The 17,637-nt window shown below is 38.2% G+C and overlaps 1 protein-coding gene across 3 annotated transcripts in view; it reads right to left on the bottom strand.

Moving 5' to 3' along the window:
- The window catches only part of LOC122792911 (caspase-8-like), a 722,590-nt gene that overhangs the window by 457,012 nt on the left and 247,941 nt on the right, over positions 1-17,637 (bottom strand). For all 3 annotated transcript variants that reach the window (XM_044060469.1, XM_044060468.1, XM_044060470.1), the window contains exon 2: positions 9,741-10,064. In XM_044060469.1, the coding sequence (XP_043916404.1) occupies positions 9,741-10,048 (308 nt within the window). In that variant the 5' untranslated portion in view covers positions 10,049-10,064. The remainder of the gene's footprint in view (positions 1-9,740; positions 10,065-17,637) is intronic.

Below are 17,637 nucleotides of genomic sequence, written 5' to 3'. Positions count from 1 at the left end.
ATTATTAATTGACTGAAATTTGTTATTCAGTTACAAAATACTGTGGCTGGTGTTTTATTTATTAGCTTATAAGTATATCCAGACAGAATTGGTGTGATTGTTGGCATCCTCCCTTGTGAACAGAGATAGGCTAAGAGCTACTGCAAGTTAATATAGTGGTCAGTGCATTGTAAGAGTGTTCACTAATTGAAACCTTCGTGCCAGGTTGGTATGAATGATTGGCAGCATGTCCCAAGAAACCACGAAATGGGTACTGGCAAGGAAAAGGTATCAGTAGCTCAATCAGGGAAAATAATGTTTGTGTGTGTGTGTGTGTGTGTGTGTGTGTGTGTGTGTGTGTGTGTGTGTGTGTGTGTGTGTGAGAAACAACTGTGGCTAATTCTCTGTTACTGTTGGTCACATTGCACTGGAAGGCACTAGACTCAGACTGAGGTGGCTGAAATCCTGACAAGTCAATTATTATAACTCTGTTATGTACCTGTAAATATTATTATGTGTGGCAGGTACTGGTCATAACCCAAGGCAACAGTACACATTTGCCAAATGCGCTTAAGGCCAATCACCCTTGCATATTTATTTTGGTATCAGAAATATGGTTCTTGGGACCATAGCCCCTGACCCTCAAATATTACTTGGTGGTAGTGCTAGGATTCAAACTCCATCCATCAACTATTATTTGGTGACAACATTGCAGAGTGAAAACCCATACCCCTAGCATGTCACTTAGTCACAGAGTACAGTAGATTTAAATTCCATACCCCTGCACCTGACAAAAACCACAAGAGAAAAATATGCTGTCTAAAACTTACTCATTGGGTTAGCTCTAAGGTAAGGAATGGGTACATGAGGATGAAAAAAGTCAAAGTATTCATTCAAAGCACAGGTAAATTAAATATAATGATGTGTTTCAGGCTCCTTTTTTTGCAATGAGACTGGCTTTGTTGCATGTCCTAAGCATATTACAGAATACTAGACACAATGAAAGAGAAACTGAGCAGTTACATGCCAGAGTATTTATATAGTTGTTCCCGGGTCTATATCAGTTCATCGAATGGCTATTCAGGGAATAACCATTCATCGAACACCTATTCAGCAAAGCCGCTGTTCATCGAACAGCAGATTTTAAGTAGTGCAAGCAAGCAGTTGGCCAACCGAGCAACCGCAAAAAAAAACATAAAATTTAAAACCTACCAAGGTGGGGGCTACTCCTGTGGGGGCTGTGCCCCCACACCCCCCTAACTAAATATACCAAATCCAAGATCGCACTATAGTAGGGAAAAGGGCAAATTCCAGATGATGTCCAACCCCTGGTTTGCTGTAGTTAAAATCTGCCATTTGATGAAGAGCGGCTTCGCTGAACAGCTGCTGAACGAGTAGTTATTCTACGAATAGTCATTCAACAAAATAATATAGACCCATTGTTCCCAGCCCAAGAGTGTAAATGGATGTGTTTTGAACATGTCCGTCCAAACTAGGAGTTTGAAAGCATTTACCTTTGGGTCGTGAAGACTCCAGTGTAGTAAACAATAATGCCAGATAGAACATGGGCATTATATGGAAATAATGGACAATGCAGGGGTACTGTGACGACAGTGCTGGGTCTTTACATACCTGGAAGGTCCATTATTTTCTTATAATGCCCATCATAAAGGGCATTATTGCATTTAGAAAATGCAAAAGTAATGTTTTCGTAGATATTAACTTGTTTTAATATGTGGCAAAATATTTTATTTACCAGTTTACAAGTTCTGAAGAAAGCATAGACCCTAGTCAAGCACATGATAAATGGAAAATATGTCATTTATCAACTAATATCAAATTTCTGATGGCAATTAAGTCATACTTACGTTACTCAATAGTCCCCCATTAAATAAGTATAAAGCAATGTCTGGCAAAAGTGCACTGTGGTATGTTAGCTTCTTGCTGTTTTATAACAAGCAGTAGAAATCCAACTAAAAAAGAAACTTACAGACTGAAAATCACTTTAAAAACAGGAAACATCACCAAAAAAAGTAAACATTGATTGGATTTATTTATTTACGATAGCAACATTCTGGATCATCCTACTCATTTTATCCACTAGCTTTTTCAATGCTTGGATTAGGTGCTCTGTTTTTTCAATCTTTTACCCCCCCCCCCCAACCTAATGGGTGGGGAGAGATGCAGACAGTAAAAGTGCGCTCTATAATTTAACTATTTGTAATAAGAAGTTTTAGCTTTTATCTGACAGCAAAACAACACTAGTGACAATGAAGGAAACCTACCAGACTGAGAACAAAAAGGCCTGTTGACTGGATTAAGTCCTTGATAATGACAATATACTAATGTTACTGCTGTTGATTGGATGTCCTTGATGATGATAATATACTAATGTCACTGCTCTGAAGTTGTAGTTTTACTAAAATGATTTAGCAGGGGTACCACTGTAGAGCTAAAAACTGAACATGACAGCAGTTGCTACCCACATTGTTTGTAACACATTATAGCATAAAGATAAGCATGTCGTCTGTTGTGCTGTCCATTTTAATGACATCATCTAATGTACCATTCCTTGTAAAGTTAGAAAGTTGCTAGAATAACTGTTTTGCATTAGCATGCATGTTTTCGGAATATTAAGTGTAAAACTCAAATATCATTGATTGTTTAGTGACTTCAGTCCTCAATGACTTGCTAGAAAACCACACATTTTATGAAGAACAGACCAAAAATATGAGACAAAAATTAGGATGAGCTGTGAAATTCTGGTGAACTGAGACATATGACTATCAGTGTTGTGCTTTCAGTTACCAATGATTTCTCAGAAGAGTACAGCCTGGCAGTTGGCACAGACGGTTAAGGCTTTGAACAGTAGTTCCTGTAGTACAGGGTTTGATTCCTTCAACCCTCATCTGCCTACTATGTGACCTTGAGCAAGTCAACTAACAAGTCATTGTTCTTGGATTGCCCTGAAAAGGGACTGTATGTCTAGTAGGCCTACCTGGGTAAAAACTGTGTATTTATTTATACACCTGAATTTGTCAGCAAATGTAACAAACAATGGGCAAAAGAAATAGATTGAATTCATGAATTCAAATATAACATTGTACACAATTCTCTCAGATGAAGTGCACTTCTTAAAGTGAAACTAATAGTTTGTCTTTTAGGCCACCACTTATAGATTTAAATTAGTAACTGTACAGGTAGTTTGGCTGCTGGTTTTCTTATCTTGTGTATATGTATGTAAATATTTATTTATTTTACTTTTATATCAGTGAAAAAGTCTATAAATTGTAAGAAATAAGAAATAATCCATCCTTTTAGGCTTGTGAAAAATAATATTCCTTGTCTTTGTGTGATTAACAATAACTACAGCACTACACTGATGTTGCTGTATTCTTCTTTGATGATTAGCAGTTGGCAGTTGAGAAAAAATGGTGGCTTCTTGAAATGTTTTTTCCTGTTGGTTCACAGGATTATTGCCATTAGTAGGCACATTTGTTTTTCAGTGGAGCGGTTGTTTTATTACGTCATTTTCTAATTATAATTTATAAATAATTAAATAAATATTTTCTCTTCACAAATAAAAGCACATTTCAACTAGGAAAATGCAATTGCCATTTCTCTGGTCATATAACTTAACCTGTTCATTCCCTTATTCCATCTGCATACTTTGCTCTGATTCTATTTTTGACTGTAATTCTCCAGTCTGTGGATGGTGATTCATTACTGAGACTAAGCAGAAATTCCTTAACATTCCAAGTGCAGGATAAGTTATTTCTTACACTTATTTCATTGAATTGTACTTCTGTAATGCTTATAATTGTGCTATACAGTTAATCTACTACATTTTGCACTGTTATAAAGCTTTTTTGACCGTTTCACTGCATTTATGTAGTTTTATACTGTTTTAATTGTATTTTTCATTGTTAGATACTGTTTCATTACTCTAATTGCATGTTTACTGAATTACTTAACTGTAAACTACTTTTTCATACTGAGAGTTGTATTTTCTGTTTGTGAGTGCTCTACCTCTGCTTTTTTGGTGCATTTTTGATTTTTTGAGGTTTCTGTGTTCTAGTCAGGTATCACATAACTAATTTATTTGCGGTTAAAAGCATTCTCTAGAGTCTCCTTGCTCCTTTATCTGTTTAAAACTTTAATTTAGTGGCTACATCTAGTAGCTGTAATAGTATGCCACCCCCCCTCCCTATTGTTGTCTTGTTCTTACACTTGGTGGCTTTGCAGTTGCCCGCCCATACTGTATATTTGATCTGGGACACTCCTCCCAGTCCAGTGTCATTAGTGCATTCTACCTAATAGAGAGACAACATTTGTGAAGACCAACCCACTTAGATGCTTAACCTTGAATTACTTACTAAAAAAAAAATTCTAAGCTTGTTTCCCCCCTTTCCTATAACGAGTCTAGTCCAGATACAGATCTGCTGTATCCAGGACTGTTTGCAATTGCCCGAGCCCCCATACCTTTCTGTGTTGGTGGGAAGCCTTCTAGCTTATCAGTGGGAGTGGTAAGCACTAGGTAACCTATCTACCAAATAAGGAGTGGTTTCTGGCCCAGAAATTGTATTTATTGACTGTTTGGGCATTTTTTCCATCTCTCTCAACTTCCTGATTTAAAAGCCCACATTTGCACTTGTTTCCCCCTTTCCTGTAACAAGTCTAGTCCAGATACAGATTTGCTGTATCCAGGACTGCTTGTAAGCTTCTGAGCCCCCCAAGCCTTTCTGTGCTGGAGGGAAGTCTTCTAGCCTATCAGTGGGAGTGGTAAGCACTAGCTAGCCCATCTACCACAAGAGGAGTGGTTTCTGGCCCAGATATGTGGCGTATTGGCCTTTTGGGCAGTTTCTTCCATCTCATTCAACTTTCTGGCTTAAAAGCCTGTGTTTGTGCTTGTTTCCTCCCTTTTCTGTAACTAGTCTAGTCCAGATACAGATTTGCTGTGTCCAAGACTGTAAGCTTCTGATCCCCCCAAGCCTTTCTGTATTGGAGGAAAGCCTTCTAGCTTATCAGTGGGAGTGGTAAGCACTAGGTAGGCTATCTACCACAAGAGGACTGGTTCCTAGCCAAGAAATTGTAGTTTATTGGCCGTTTGGACACTTTTTCCATCTTTCTCAACTTTCCGGATTAAAAGCCCACGTTTGCTCTTGTTTCCCACTTTTCCTTTAACTAGTCTAGTTCAGAAACAGACTTGCTGTATCCAAGACTGGTTGAAAGCTTCTGAGCGGTGCCAGAGTCTGCTCTTCAATTTTTCCCTTAGATCTACTAGTTCTCTCCTCTCCTGCACTTATACTAGCTTATTAGTCTAGCACTTTACCAGACTTCTTGTAGCAGTTATTGTAGCATACAAGTGCCACCAGCACTAAACATTCTACAAGGAAATAGATCTATTACTTTTTATCAATGCCCACCCCTCCAGGCATGTCTAAAGGTCAATTCCCTGTGCTTTCTCCTATTAACCCGGTGAACTTGGGCATCCTGAGGCAATTTAGCAACTGCCTCATGTACATTGACAACCCTCTCCTCTTACCTTCCAACACTCAGACTTGCGAGAGATGCACTTACATATCCAAACTGGAAGCCACAGACTCTACAGCCAAGACCAGAACAGCTGGTCAAGAGGAGAAGGTCAACACTTGCACCACACTACATGGAACACATAGCCACCCTCACGGAGGCTCTCAATAAAAATCTACTCAAGCAACAGAGACCTCCAAGGCAGAAACACACTCGGCCACCACAACACAACACTAATCACAAGGCACATAACTCTCCTAAACAGTGTGCCACTCAACCAAAGCCCCTAAGGCAAAACAGCATGCCCAACACACTAGTCATAGGTGACTCGATAGTGAGGCACACTGATGTCCCACTCACTAGCTTGAATAAGGAGAAAGTAACAGTCAACTCCCTGTCAGGTGCCAGGATCCGACACATAATGCATGCACTCAGGTCGCTCAACAACAGATACAAATATGACTCTGTCGTCATACATGTGGGTGTGAATGACCTGAGACGTACCTCCCTGGACTACATGAAAAGAGACATGGAGGAGCTCTCGGATTATGTAGCCCAGGCAGGTATGACCCTAGCCCTGAGCAGCATCCTACCATCACCCAGAATGATACCACAGTACATGCAGAAAATGATTGAGTTCAACAATTGGCTAAGTTTCTGGTATCACTCTAATGAGATCCAGTATCTGTCTGCCTGGGATGACATCATTGACAGACCTCGATGTTTTGCCAGCGATGGCCTGCATCTGTCACCCCTGGGCTTCCGGATACTGGCCAAGGCTTTTGCCACCCCTACAGTGCCTTTTATAGGTGGTTTTCAAAGACCAAATTACCACCGTAACAGCTACAAACAAATGTAATCTGAGGGTCATATTGCTCAACGCTAGAAGTCTAAATCTCAAAATGCACTTGCTCGAGGCACTCATTAAAATGGAGAACATCAACATTTGTGCTGTAACAGAGACCTGGTTCAAGGCAGCAGAAAGCACCCCTGCACTACCAGGCTATAACTCATTCCACACCTTTCGGCCCCAGAACTTGGACCGAAGCACCCAAGGCGGTGGTGTTTCCATATTTATAAAAAATGCGCAAACCTCCAGACTGATAGCCCAACATAATGCATCAGAGATACTTCAGGTGCAGCTAACCTTAGCCTGCTATAGGTCCCCAACCATGTCCCAAGATTCGCACTCCACATTCCTAAGCACCCTGGAGAATACAGTGTCTTCAATTACCCCTCCATTAACTAGGTAAACTACTCAAGTACCAGTACACTTGCCCAACGTTTCCTACAATTCATTAATTTCAATGTCCTGGACCAGTTCGTTCTTACCCCCACTAGAAGTAGCAACATCCTTGACCTGGTCATTACTGACATGGGCGACCGTTGCTCTACACCAGCTGTCAGCTCCTCCCTTGTTAGATCCCTCCACAAGCTAATCACCTTGGAAATCTATATCCCTCCCACTCCCCAGCAAAGGTAACCACCATGAAAAACTTCTCTAAAGCTAACTTTGGGATCCTAAAAATAGAGGTGGCTAACTTCACGGCACCCATGCAAATGGAGAATAGTTGCATGACTGCAGAATCATACACCAGTGCACTGTAGGAACACATACACAAATGTATGGATCTCGCCATACCCAATAGAACCAAGACACTCTCCTTCAAAAAAAAAGGAAGCCAATCTGGTGGTCCCCTGTCATAAACAAACTGAAAGAGGAAACTGATGCGGAATAAGGTGAAGTCCCAAGACTGGAAAAACTCACTTATCTGCCTCAACAAAAAGTTGAGATCCCCTCATCAAATCCTCTAAAGCTAGGTAAGAAAACAGAATTGCAGCAGATAGTAAAGACAACCACAAGGTCTTCTATAGTTATGTAAAGAATCTCCACGGCAATATCCAGATTTGCTCTGAGCTACTGCACAATGGTACCACCAACAGATATTGCCAGTAAACTGGCCGACAGATTCAGTGACAACTTTACCCCTCCCCCCCAAAGGACCAATCACAATACCAGCAGATTGCCAGGCACCCAGTATTACTGCTGCATAGGTTAAAACAGCACTGTCCAAGGCCAAGAATACAGCTTCTATGGGACCTGACAATATCCCTGGTTGTGTTCTACATGAACTACAGTGTGAACTGGCACCTCACCTGTGTGCCCTGTTTAATCCCAGCCTCACTTCAGGCTTTGTCCCTGCCGAATGGCGCACTGCTACAGTTATCCCTCTCCACAAAGGAGGAGCGACTAAAGACCCTGGGAACTATCACCCCATTAGTCTGATGAGTCTGATATGCAAAGCTATGGAACGCATCATCATGGACCTAATAAACAAGGATGTAGGGAATCTCCAAACTCTGGACCCTACACAGTTTGGTTTTGTGAAGGGTAGACTACGCCTGCTCAACTTGGTCGACTTCTTTGAGTCAGTCACCAAAGCTGTGGATGAAGGCAAGGTGGTTCATACAGCCTACCCTGATCTGGCCAAGGCTTTTGATACCATTCCCCACTCAAGATTCATAGAAAAACTCACTGAGCTTAGCATCAACCGCGATATCACTAGGTGGGTTGCAAACTGGCTTACAGATAGAACCCCCAGTGTGAAAGTAGCTGACTCCAAGTCAGACTGCTGATTAGTCACGAGTGGAGTCCCACAGGGTTCGGTCCTGGGTCCTCTCCTGTTTGGTATCTACTTCTCTGGCCAACACAAAGGGACTCTGGCTGACAAAGTTCGCAGACGATTGCAAGTTGGGAGCTATTATTAACTCCTCAAGTGATGCTGACATCCTACAGAATGGCCTCATTGTGACCAACGACTGGTGTCAGAACCATGGCCTTGAGCTCAATGCCAAAAAATGTGTCGTCATCCCCCTTGGGAATAACCCGTTTCCCATAAATTACCACATTGATGGTAGTCCACTGAACATAGAAGGCATTATAAGAGATCTAGGAACACAGGTTGACAGCAACCTCTCCTTTGATCACCACATTGTCACTGTGGTCAGAAAGTCCTTCTATGTGGCACATCTCATTATTAAGGGTTTTGCATTCTGGAAGAAAAATGTCATTGTCTCCCTCTACTCTTCCCTCATTAAGCCAGTTATCGAGTACAATGCCCCATTTGGCATGTACCTCACTAGACACCTGCAACAACTGGAGATGCTGCAAAATTACCTCACAAAGAGGATCCCTGGCCTTAAACACTTGTCCTGTATGGACAGACTCAAAAAACTCCAACTATTCTCTGTCTCATATCGCTATTTAGAGGCGATCTCTGCTTGACTTACAAAGCCATGTCTGACTCAGCTCTGTTAGAAATGCTACATCTAAAAAAATCCCAATCCCTCCGCACCACAAGCTCCAGACACCTCAACCTCATTACCACAATTAACAGAACATGCTGGAGGGACAGGTTCATAACCCAGAGACTGCCCATGCTACGGAACGGACTTCCCATACATGTTAAGCAGAGCACCTCACTGACCCTCTTCAAGAAAAATTTTGATGAGTGGATGGGAAACAGAAAATTCACCCTGGGGGTAACTCCAGTGGCTCTACTCGACAGAGGCACTGGGAACTAAGGTCATGTGGCACTATGCCTGGGTAATCCTATGGCTAGGCTTGTAAAGGCCTCAGGGCCATTAGCCTAGTACACACCTATGAACTGTGATTTCCACTCTATATTTACAGCATGTTATATATTATGTTTTTTTCACTCACTCTGCATATAATGTCATTTACCTATTGCTTTTATTTCCTGAAGGCACTTCTGATATTCACTTTGTATATACTACATTTTGTCATTCATATTGTATATTATGTCATGCAACTACTGAGTAACTATTGTGTCTTCCCCATGCTGAGACTAAAGCAGGTCCAGTGGGATCAGTGTTCCACCCTGGTCAACAAATTCAGAATAAATAAATAAAATTAAGTAGGCAGCGCGGAGGGCAAGTGTCTCATAGTATACTGTATTCAAAACTTTTTTTGATTTCTTGCAGATTGTCAGCTCCTGGTACAATTCCCATTTTCACTCTTGGGCTATAAACACAATGCCATTTCCTATTCCTTTATATTCTTTATTGTATATAAGCATCTTATTGTTTGAGGATGGTTCTTCCATCACTTCATGGCAGAATTAAACTATCACTAGGGAAAAAATCTACCTGATGTAAACTATACAGAAGCTGGTTCAATAGCAAGTTATACAAAATAAATGCCAAACCTGAAACTCGAAATATATGCTTTTTTGGTCAATTTATGCTCCATGTCTTTTGTACTATGAATAATTTTCAGTAAATCAAAACGACGTATTCGGTAGAGAAGTTCAGCTATGAGGAACTTGTCATCTTCTTGCAGCATTCCCCTTTGTTCCAGTTGACTAAAAAGGTCTTTTGCATCTTTAATGAGCTGCTGTTGCTTCAGAGGGATGTGATCACAGCAGAGAAACTGCAGGGCCTTCACATCATCTTTGTATAGTTGGTTATTGAGGTAATTCAGAATATAATAAAAATTCTTGCTCTCGTCAGTCATGACTGTGAAGCAAAGCCTGAGAAGGAAAAAAAGAGGAACACAAACAGAAAAATTACTAATCTAATGGCATGTAATATAATATTTATGGTGACACTTCACAAGGTAATATTTTGCCTTTAAATTTTGTGCCATTCTTTGTTGGGCTTTGCTGCTGTGGAACCTACAGAGAGCATTTACGGTAGAAGAAATTACTGTATCTCGAGACATTGTAGAACCAATGATACAACAGCAAAGAACTGCCACTTAGCCATATATGCCTGACTATTTTTTATGGGCAAAATTTTAGTAAATATTACATTTTTATATGTGCATACTGTACAACACCAATGCATGGCACACTTGTTATTTCAGCATAGATTACTGATACAAGCATTTTATAATAATGTGCCTATATAATATTAATAAATTAATTACTTGTCAGACAGCTACTGCTTACATTTAACTTTTAATACATTGCTATTGTTAAACGTGTAAATCCATATATCAAATAGAACTATTAATCTTGATCTCTAAATTTATATAACATTGTTCCTTACACAAAATATTCAAACACACAAGTTAACTACTTACAATATAATTTGAGATCAGTTATTATCTACTTACCATATTGTTTTATTATCACAATATTACAAGTCTTAATAACTGGGCCAGTAACTTCAAGCCTTCCATTACAGCCTGCTTTCATTAAACAGATATAAATTTTAGATGCTTTGTTCCACATAAATTTCTTGCTCAAGCTCACAGAATCCCATACAGCCTATTTTTCTAACAGGGAGTTCTGTTTCTGTCCATTAATATTGTTCAATTCCATATTTTTAATCTCTGTAATCATCTTTTTACCTCTCTTATCAGTGGTTTGCCTTTGCTTTTCCATTTCCTATTTATGGTTATCTTAGCTACTATCAACACTAAAGATAACAATGTTTTCCCTTCTTTACTACATGTTATATTACGCAAACTAATCTCTATACTGATGTTATACTCTCTTTCTGGTACAAGACTTAGTACTTTGTTCTGTGAATTTGTATACTGAAACATCTCCATACAATCCTAGAATATATGCTCCTAATAATCTTTCTGAACCATCACATTTCCAACATATGCCTCTTGTCTGAGGGAGCATATTTCAAGTCTCATGGAGTAAGGAAATATATAACATTCCTTGCAAAAATGTTAAATTTTCTCAATTTAGTTGCATATCTAGGGAAAATACATATTTCTCTCCACTGATCTAGAATATTAATTCTTAATCGTTCATTCCATGCTATTTTTAATTTTATACTGTATCTGTTCTCATGTCTAATATTCACTTATGCCCTAATTACTATTCTTTTCTGGTCTGCCATTTCTGTTCTAGACTCAGTTATAAAATCTATTATTGTACTTTAACAAGTTTACTAGCCAACTTCTGCATATCTTCCTTCAACTCTAACATTAGATCTGTGTATGGAAGTTGATCTGAGTTCACTACCCTAAGAGTTGATTAGCTTCCTCACATTTTAATATTTCCTTTTTATCATCTGCACCCAAAATCCCAGCTCTTTATTTCTTTTTCAAATGTTAATTATGTTTTCTTCTGTGCCTTCCTTATTGTTATATACAGTATAGCCTTTTTGTATTATTCTATTTGTCCTTTGTCTTACTTTCTTTAAAGTAAATTCCTGCTTGATAGTTTTATGTATGTAAGGCTGCACATAAAGATCTTTATATTCTCTTGCTATATCTTCCCAAATGCCCTCATATGATCCTTTAGTTGTCTCATCACCCACTATGCCTATCATGTTCTTCCATTTGGGCATGGACTCTAAGGGATCTACTTCAAGGTATCAAATTACCAATTCATCAAATCCCACATCATCGAGAAACCATTGCCAAAACTGCAGAACACTGAACACCTGGAACATCGAAAACTTTCCATGAGAAAAGAACCACTTGGCCACCATGGTAAACTTTGCCCTTTCCCCACTGTAGTGCGATTTCAGAGTTGGCATATTTAGTTAGAAGGGTGGAGTCCCCCATGTTGGTGGGTTTGATTTGCTTAATTTTTTTTTTTTTTGTTATGTTGGGTTAGTGTTGTTTTCTCAACATTAGTTTTCGATATTCTGGGTGTTCAATGTTCTGCAGTTTCTGCAATGTCCTCTCAATGATGTGAGAATGGATGACGTGGTAATCTGATACTGTGAATTAGACCCATTCTGATTCTTGAATCAAATACATTAACCTAAGCTGTTTGACTTTACGGCATGTCTCCAAATCTGGTAGTCCCAAACACCCATATCCTTTGTCGTTGTTAGTTTTTCTATTGCATTGGTTCTTTTTTGTGTTCCCAAAATAAGCTGCTTAACTCCCTTTTTCATATTCTTCCATATCTGATTACTCAGCTGATACTTATATGCCTGACCTACATAAAGAATTAACATGACCTGAAAACTTCTTAATTGCTTGTATCTTATTGTTTAAGTCTATAAGGAATAAATTTCATAGTCTTATCTTACTTAAAATCATTTTTTCACGCATATCTTTAGTTGCTTGTCAACATCCCACTTTAACCACTTTCCCAAGTATCTCATCTTATCATAACCCCACAAAAAGGGGAAGTTCTGTATCAAGTCATGTGTTGAGGCATAATTCATTACAATAAGTTTTGTTTCATTCACTTTATAATATGTTACACCAGTATAATATTTCAGTTTATCAAAATAAAACCAAACAAAGCACTCAAACTGGAGCCACCCATACCACCAGGAATTGGGACAAGGTTTAACCCTTTCATCTTGTATTCATTTAGATTTCTTCAGAACTGAATAGACTTCACAAGGTTATAGCAACGTATACAAAACATCCCCTGTAATAAATTATTTCACCTAATAAAATTAATCACTTTAGCTCATACATCTTTAAAAAGCATTTAATATTAAAATAGTCATATAAGTCAAGAGGGGATGTGGCATTAAATATCAGTTTATTAAATATAATTTTTTATCATATTGCAAATTGGTAATTTATAGTATCATGTCATCCTTTAAAAGCGCACTTTTCTCATTAGTGGTTCTGCATTTATATCCAGATATATGTGATCCTCTTTTCACTGTTTATATTCAAGTATATTTGATTGTCTTATGTCTCTGGTTAATGGTTATAAACACAAACAGTAATAGTGAGAGTGGACACTCCTCCTTAGTTTCTTTTCTAAGATTAAATGCTTTAGACAGCTCACCACCACACTTCACCCTAGCTTGAGTACTTCTCTAGATATTAAATATTAATGCTGCCCATGTGTATTGAAACCAAATGCCTCAAAAGATCTCTTCATAAATTCCCAACTCGCTCTGTCAAATACTTTTTCAGTGTCCAGACCTATAAAAAATATATGATTATTGTCCAATGTACTGTTTGAATCATAAGGGTTCTGTTAATTCTGTCAAATGTCTGCCTACCTTCTATAAACACTCACTGATCCATGTCTATTATTCTTCACAATATCTTAGCCAATCATTTGCCAAAATCATCTTAAATGCTTTTCTAGTCATAATTCATATAATAAATTGGTCTCCATGATCTCCTAGATCAAGAGGATTTTCCCTTCTTTTGGTATAATTACCACTACTTTTTCCCAAAGTAAAGGTACATCCCCTCCACTAAAACATTGTGGAAAAAGCACTAGTCACACTTTTATTACTTCCTGCCACTTCTGCAGCTTAAGGTTCCCTCCCCCTTCCTGCTCTTATTAATGAGTTACATCCTACACTGCCTGACAGCCTACACTTTCTTAATTGCAGCTTCTGCATTTGTGAATGTTCCTCTTTTTGGTACAGGCAGTTCTATATTTGTTTTGTCTCTTCCATTCTTTTCCATGCCTTAAAGATTTACTGATATCTAATGAACAAACAGCTTATACCATGAGGCAAATCTAAGCCCTCACCAAAATTTGTAAACAGGCCAATGCAGGCACATTGACTTAACAGACCATAGACTGTTTCTGGATAGAAAGAGATGCATTCACTGTGGTTCCCTTCCCCTATTACAAGTTTCTTTGTTTTAGAATGTTGTAATCCCTTCCTTTAAAATGCCTTTCTTATGTAAACTGCTCAGTAAACCTCCCTTTTACTTGTGGGAGAGTTAGCCCCTAAATGTCTACTCTCAGCCACTTGCAGTTGCCACGTAATGTGGGACTTTGTTTTATCCCCTTTGATGTGTTTCAATTTTGTCAAATTGCTCCAAGTTACATACTCTGCTGGGTGTGTCTCAACTGTGCTCATTGACAATATCAGTTCATCATATCAGCCTTAAATTTGTTTAAATTCTTGAATATGTGCAAATGTTATGCTGTAATAATGATGTAATTGATATTCTCTGCTGTAATTTATAACTGCTGATTGGCAATATCTGTTTAAATTGCCAGCCTAAAAACATAGTAGTGACTGAAGATTATAGTCTGCATGTGTACTGTCTTCATGAATAACTCACTTTCATGTGTGAATTATGCCTAGTTTGAGTTTGTAACACTAACTGTATACTGCTGATTTTGTAATCTGCTCTCCCCAACATGCTTCTTTGCAGTATTTGCAGCTTGCTTTTTATACTTCTTGAAATAAATGCAGCTTTATTTATATAGTTTTGTATTGTAGAGCATTACTCTGTCTTACTAAGGATTAAACACCAATATCACATTGTTGTCTGTATCTAAGTTGTACTGGCATTTATAAGTTGACACACTTATTGCTTGATTCTACTGCTAAACTGCTTTTACAATTTTTGTATGCGACTTTTACTTCCTGTGATTTACTGCACTACTTACTGTTCTGTTAATACTGTTGTTTGGACCAGAGCTGCTGCCTTGCAGGAAATTACCTATTGCATATCTAACTCAGGACATACAGTAAATAACCTGTATGCCATTTTCCATGCATTTTCTCTCTCTCACTATCTCTTTTTCTGTCACCTAAACTACTCCCAGCAAGATCAATATAGAAAAACTTTTTTCAGTTCTCCTTATACTGTCTCTTGTTTTAGCTCTCACTGCCCACATATGTACTATGTCACTGACACTGATGTTGTTCTGTTTTGCCTCCTTTACTTTTTGTACATCTCTTTTTTTTATCTTCAACAGTTAGCTCTAGGTTTGTCCATTGCACTCCAGACAGTCATGGACTGTATACCCCCAAAGCCTACAGAGTTGCAAGATTTTAGCAGACTGAATACAACAACCAGCCCTGCAAAAACTTACAGACATAACATATTAATTCACTGTGAAATAAAGTACCTATTCATTCTGTTATAATCTTTCAAAATGGTACCAGTAAAAGTTTAATATCTCTTCTCTGCTTTGCTTGAGCTTAGTGGTCTGCTATTGGTTGTTTTATATCACTCGAATCAAAGATAGCGTTCAGTACACCTCTGCACCTTAAGCCTCCCCTCCTTTGTAATTAATAAGTTCCACCTACTCTACCTGGCAGATTGCACTTTCTTAATTGCTCTTTCCAGCTATTGCATTAATGTATCTCCCTCTTTTCTATATAGGAAGTTCTATACTGGTTTGTTTCTTCCCCTTTCAGATTAAGATCGTGAAGAATTATCATATCTGTCTGACGATAGAATCTCTTTCCAGCCCGTCTTAGTTATGGTTAAAGCAATAACACTTCTAAGTTAACCACATATTAACAATGTTATGCCATTTACGATGGTTTGCTTTAATGGATATATATATTTGTTTTCTTTTGAAACATAATGAAATACAAAGACAAAATATTTTAAAATCAATCAAATATATAAAAGTTGAGTTGCTTAAAGGATTATAGCCTAACTAGGCATAGAACTCGGCAGGAATGTGATACATGATATCTCATTATTTATACATTCTTTAGTTTCTAGTGAGAGAGATATGCTTCCAGCCTGTTTTATTTCAGGCTGGAAGAACGATATATAAACTGAGCTATGTACATTATTAGCATCGCATTGTTACATTAACATTGCCCAAATGGTCACAGATCCGTGAAATAACAATAAATTAGGAAAGTAAATGCTTGCATTCGCTGAACTTGACTCATTATATTCAGGATTAGGAATTTTAAAGGGATATTTCCCAAATATGGGCATGATTTGTTTGAGAAAATTAAAACAACAGTTGCGACTGCTTCAAATATAAATATAATCCATGTTTTTGATTTACATGAATCTATATGAAGTCATATAATGAAGATTATATATGTTTTAAACTTTTTAAGTTGAAGCGCATTTGCCTTTTATCATTGGATGTGTTTATACTAGCGCTATATTGGTAAATTGTTTTAATTGCATTGATTTGTTCATTAATTAATTGAATGATTGATGATATCTTTTTGGTATAAAAATGGTAGAAGTTTTAGTAAAAATTGTAACCTGATGAAGCGCACTTGTGTGCGTGAAAGTGCTCGTTTTTATCAATAAAAAAGATTTATACTTTGTTTCTCGTGGTGGTTTCAAGCAGTGTTCGATCTTCAGTCTTTCGTTTTTTGGTGCAAGAAACCTTTGGATGATCGGTTTTTGTCTTTTGCTGTTGGTACTTCTTTTTTTTGTGCTTAGCTGATCATCACACGATGGATATGCCGAACATTGAATTAGACTATAATCCAAAAGGTACTGTGGGAGATGACAACTGGAACTGTTTGTTCTATCAGAAAGAGAATCCGCTTTTACGTATGGATATCAATGGTGATGCTCCTACTAGCCCTTCAAATAGTAGTGAGAATCTATATGAATTTTTTGGGGGTCTAAGGAACCTGGAAAATGACCTTTATCGCCTGCATAGGCTGGTCTGGCAGAGAAGACATCTACAAGCCTGCTTACATTTCAAAGTTATCCCCCGTGGCATGCGGGTCCTATGCATGCCGACCTACGGGGATAGCCATCCAGAATTACTTCGCCAATGGCAGCAACTCAACATCGATTTTGGGAACAAGTACATCCAGCTGCTGCTGGATTACTTTACACCGACTGAAGCGGAGCTTCTAACGAAGGTAGAGGAACAACATAAATTTCTCATTGCTAATTATCAGACTGATTTTTGTATTTCAAAACTGCAAGCTATGAATAAGCAATTAGCATTATATAGTAATAAGTTAGAACAAATCAAAATTAAAAAATTAAAACGGGACTGTGAAGATTTTCAACTCGGCCGAATTTTTGTTTGGCCGAGAATTAATCTGAAAGACAGCTCTCAACCTGCTCATGCATTGGTAGCTTCACGCTCCACAAATGTTACAGCGACTGCACTGAATGATTCTTTGAGTACTAGATTAACAGCGGAAAGTAGAACGGATAATGCCACCAACAGGGAGCTTAATGCGTCTGATACACCTGGCGCATCTCTGCCCTGTAATCAGCAAGGCTTAAATAACAACAATATTTTGGGTGCTAAATCTAAAGCTAGTGGTTCGAACAACATGTTCGTGGCACCTATACCTTTAAATTTTCCTCTCCCCTACAAAGGTGCAGCACGCACACGTTCAAACAGTCGGGGAAGGGGAAAAAGGAAAATATCAGGAGAAATGCCGGAACGGAGAAGGAAAATGAAAATTTGAACTGTCTGTTCTTTAATTTAACAACAAGGA

This window comes from Protopterus annectens, chromosome 2.part0 (assembly GCF_019279795.1).
Source record: "Protopterus annectens isolate FY-2018-M chromosome 2.part0, PAN1.0, whole genome shotgun sequence".
In the NCBI taxonomy this organism is placed as follows: Eukaryota; Metazoa; Chordata; order Ceratodontiformes; family Protopteridae; genus Protopterus; species Protopterus annectens.
This window is presented reverse-complemented; position numbering and strand designations above follow the sequence as displayed.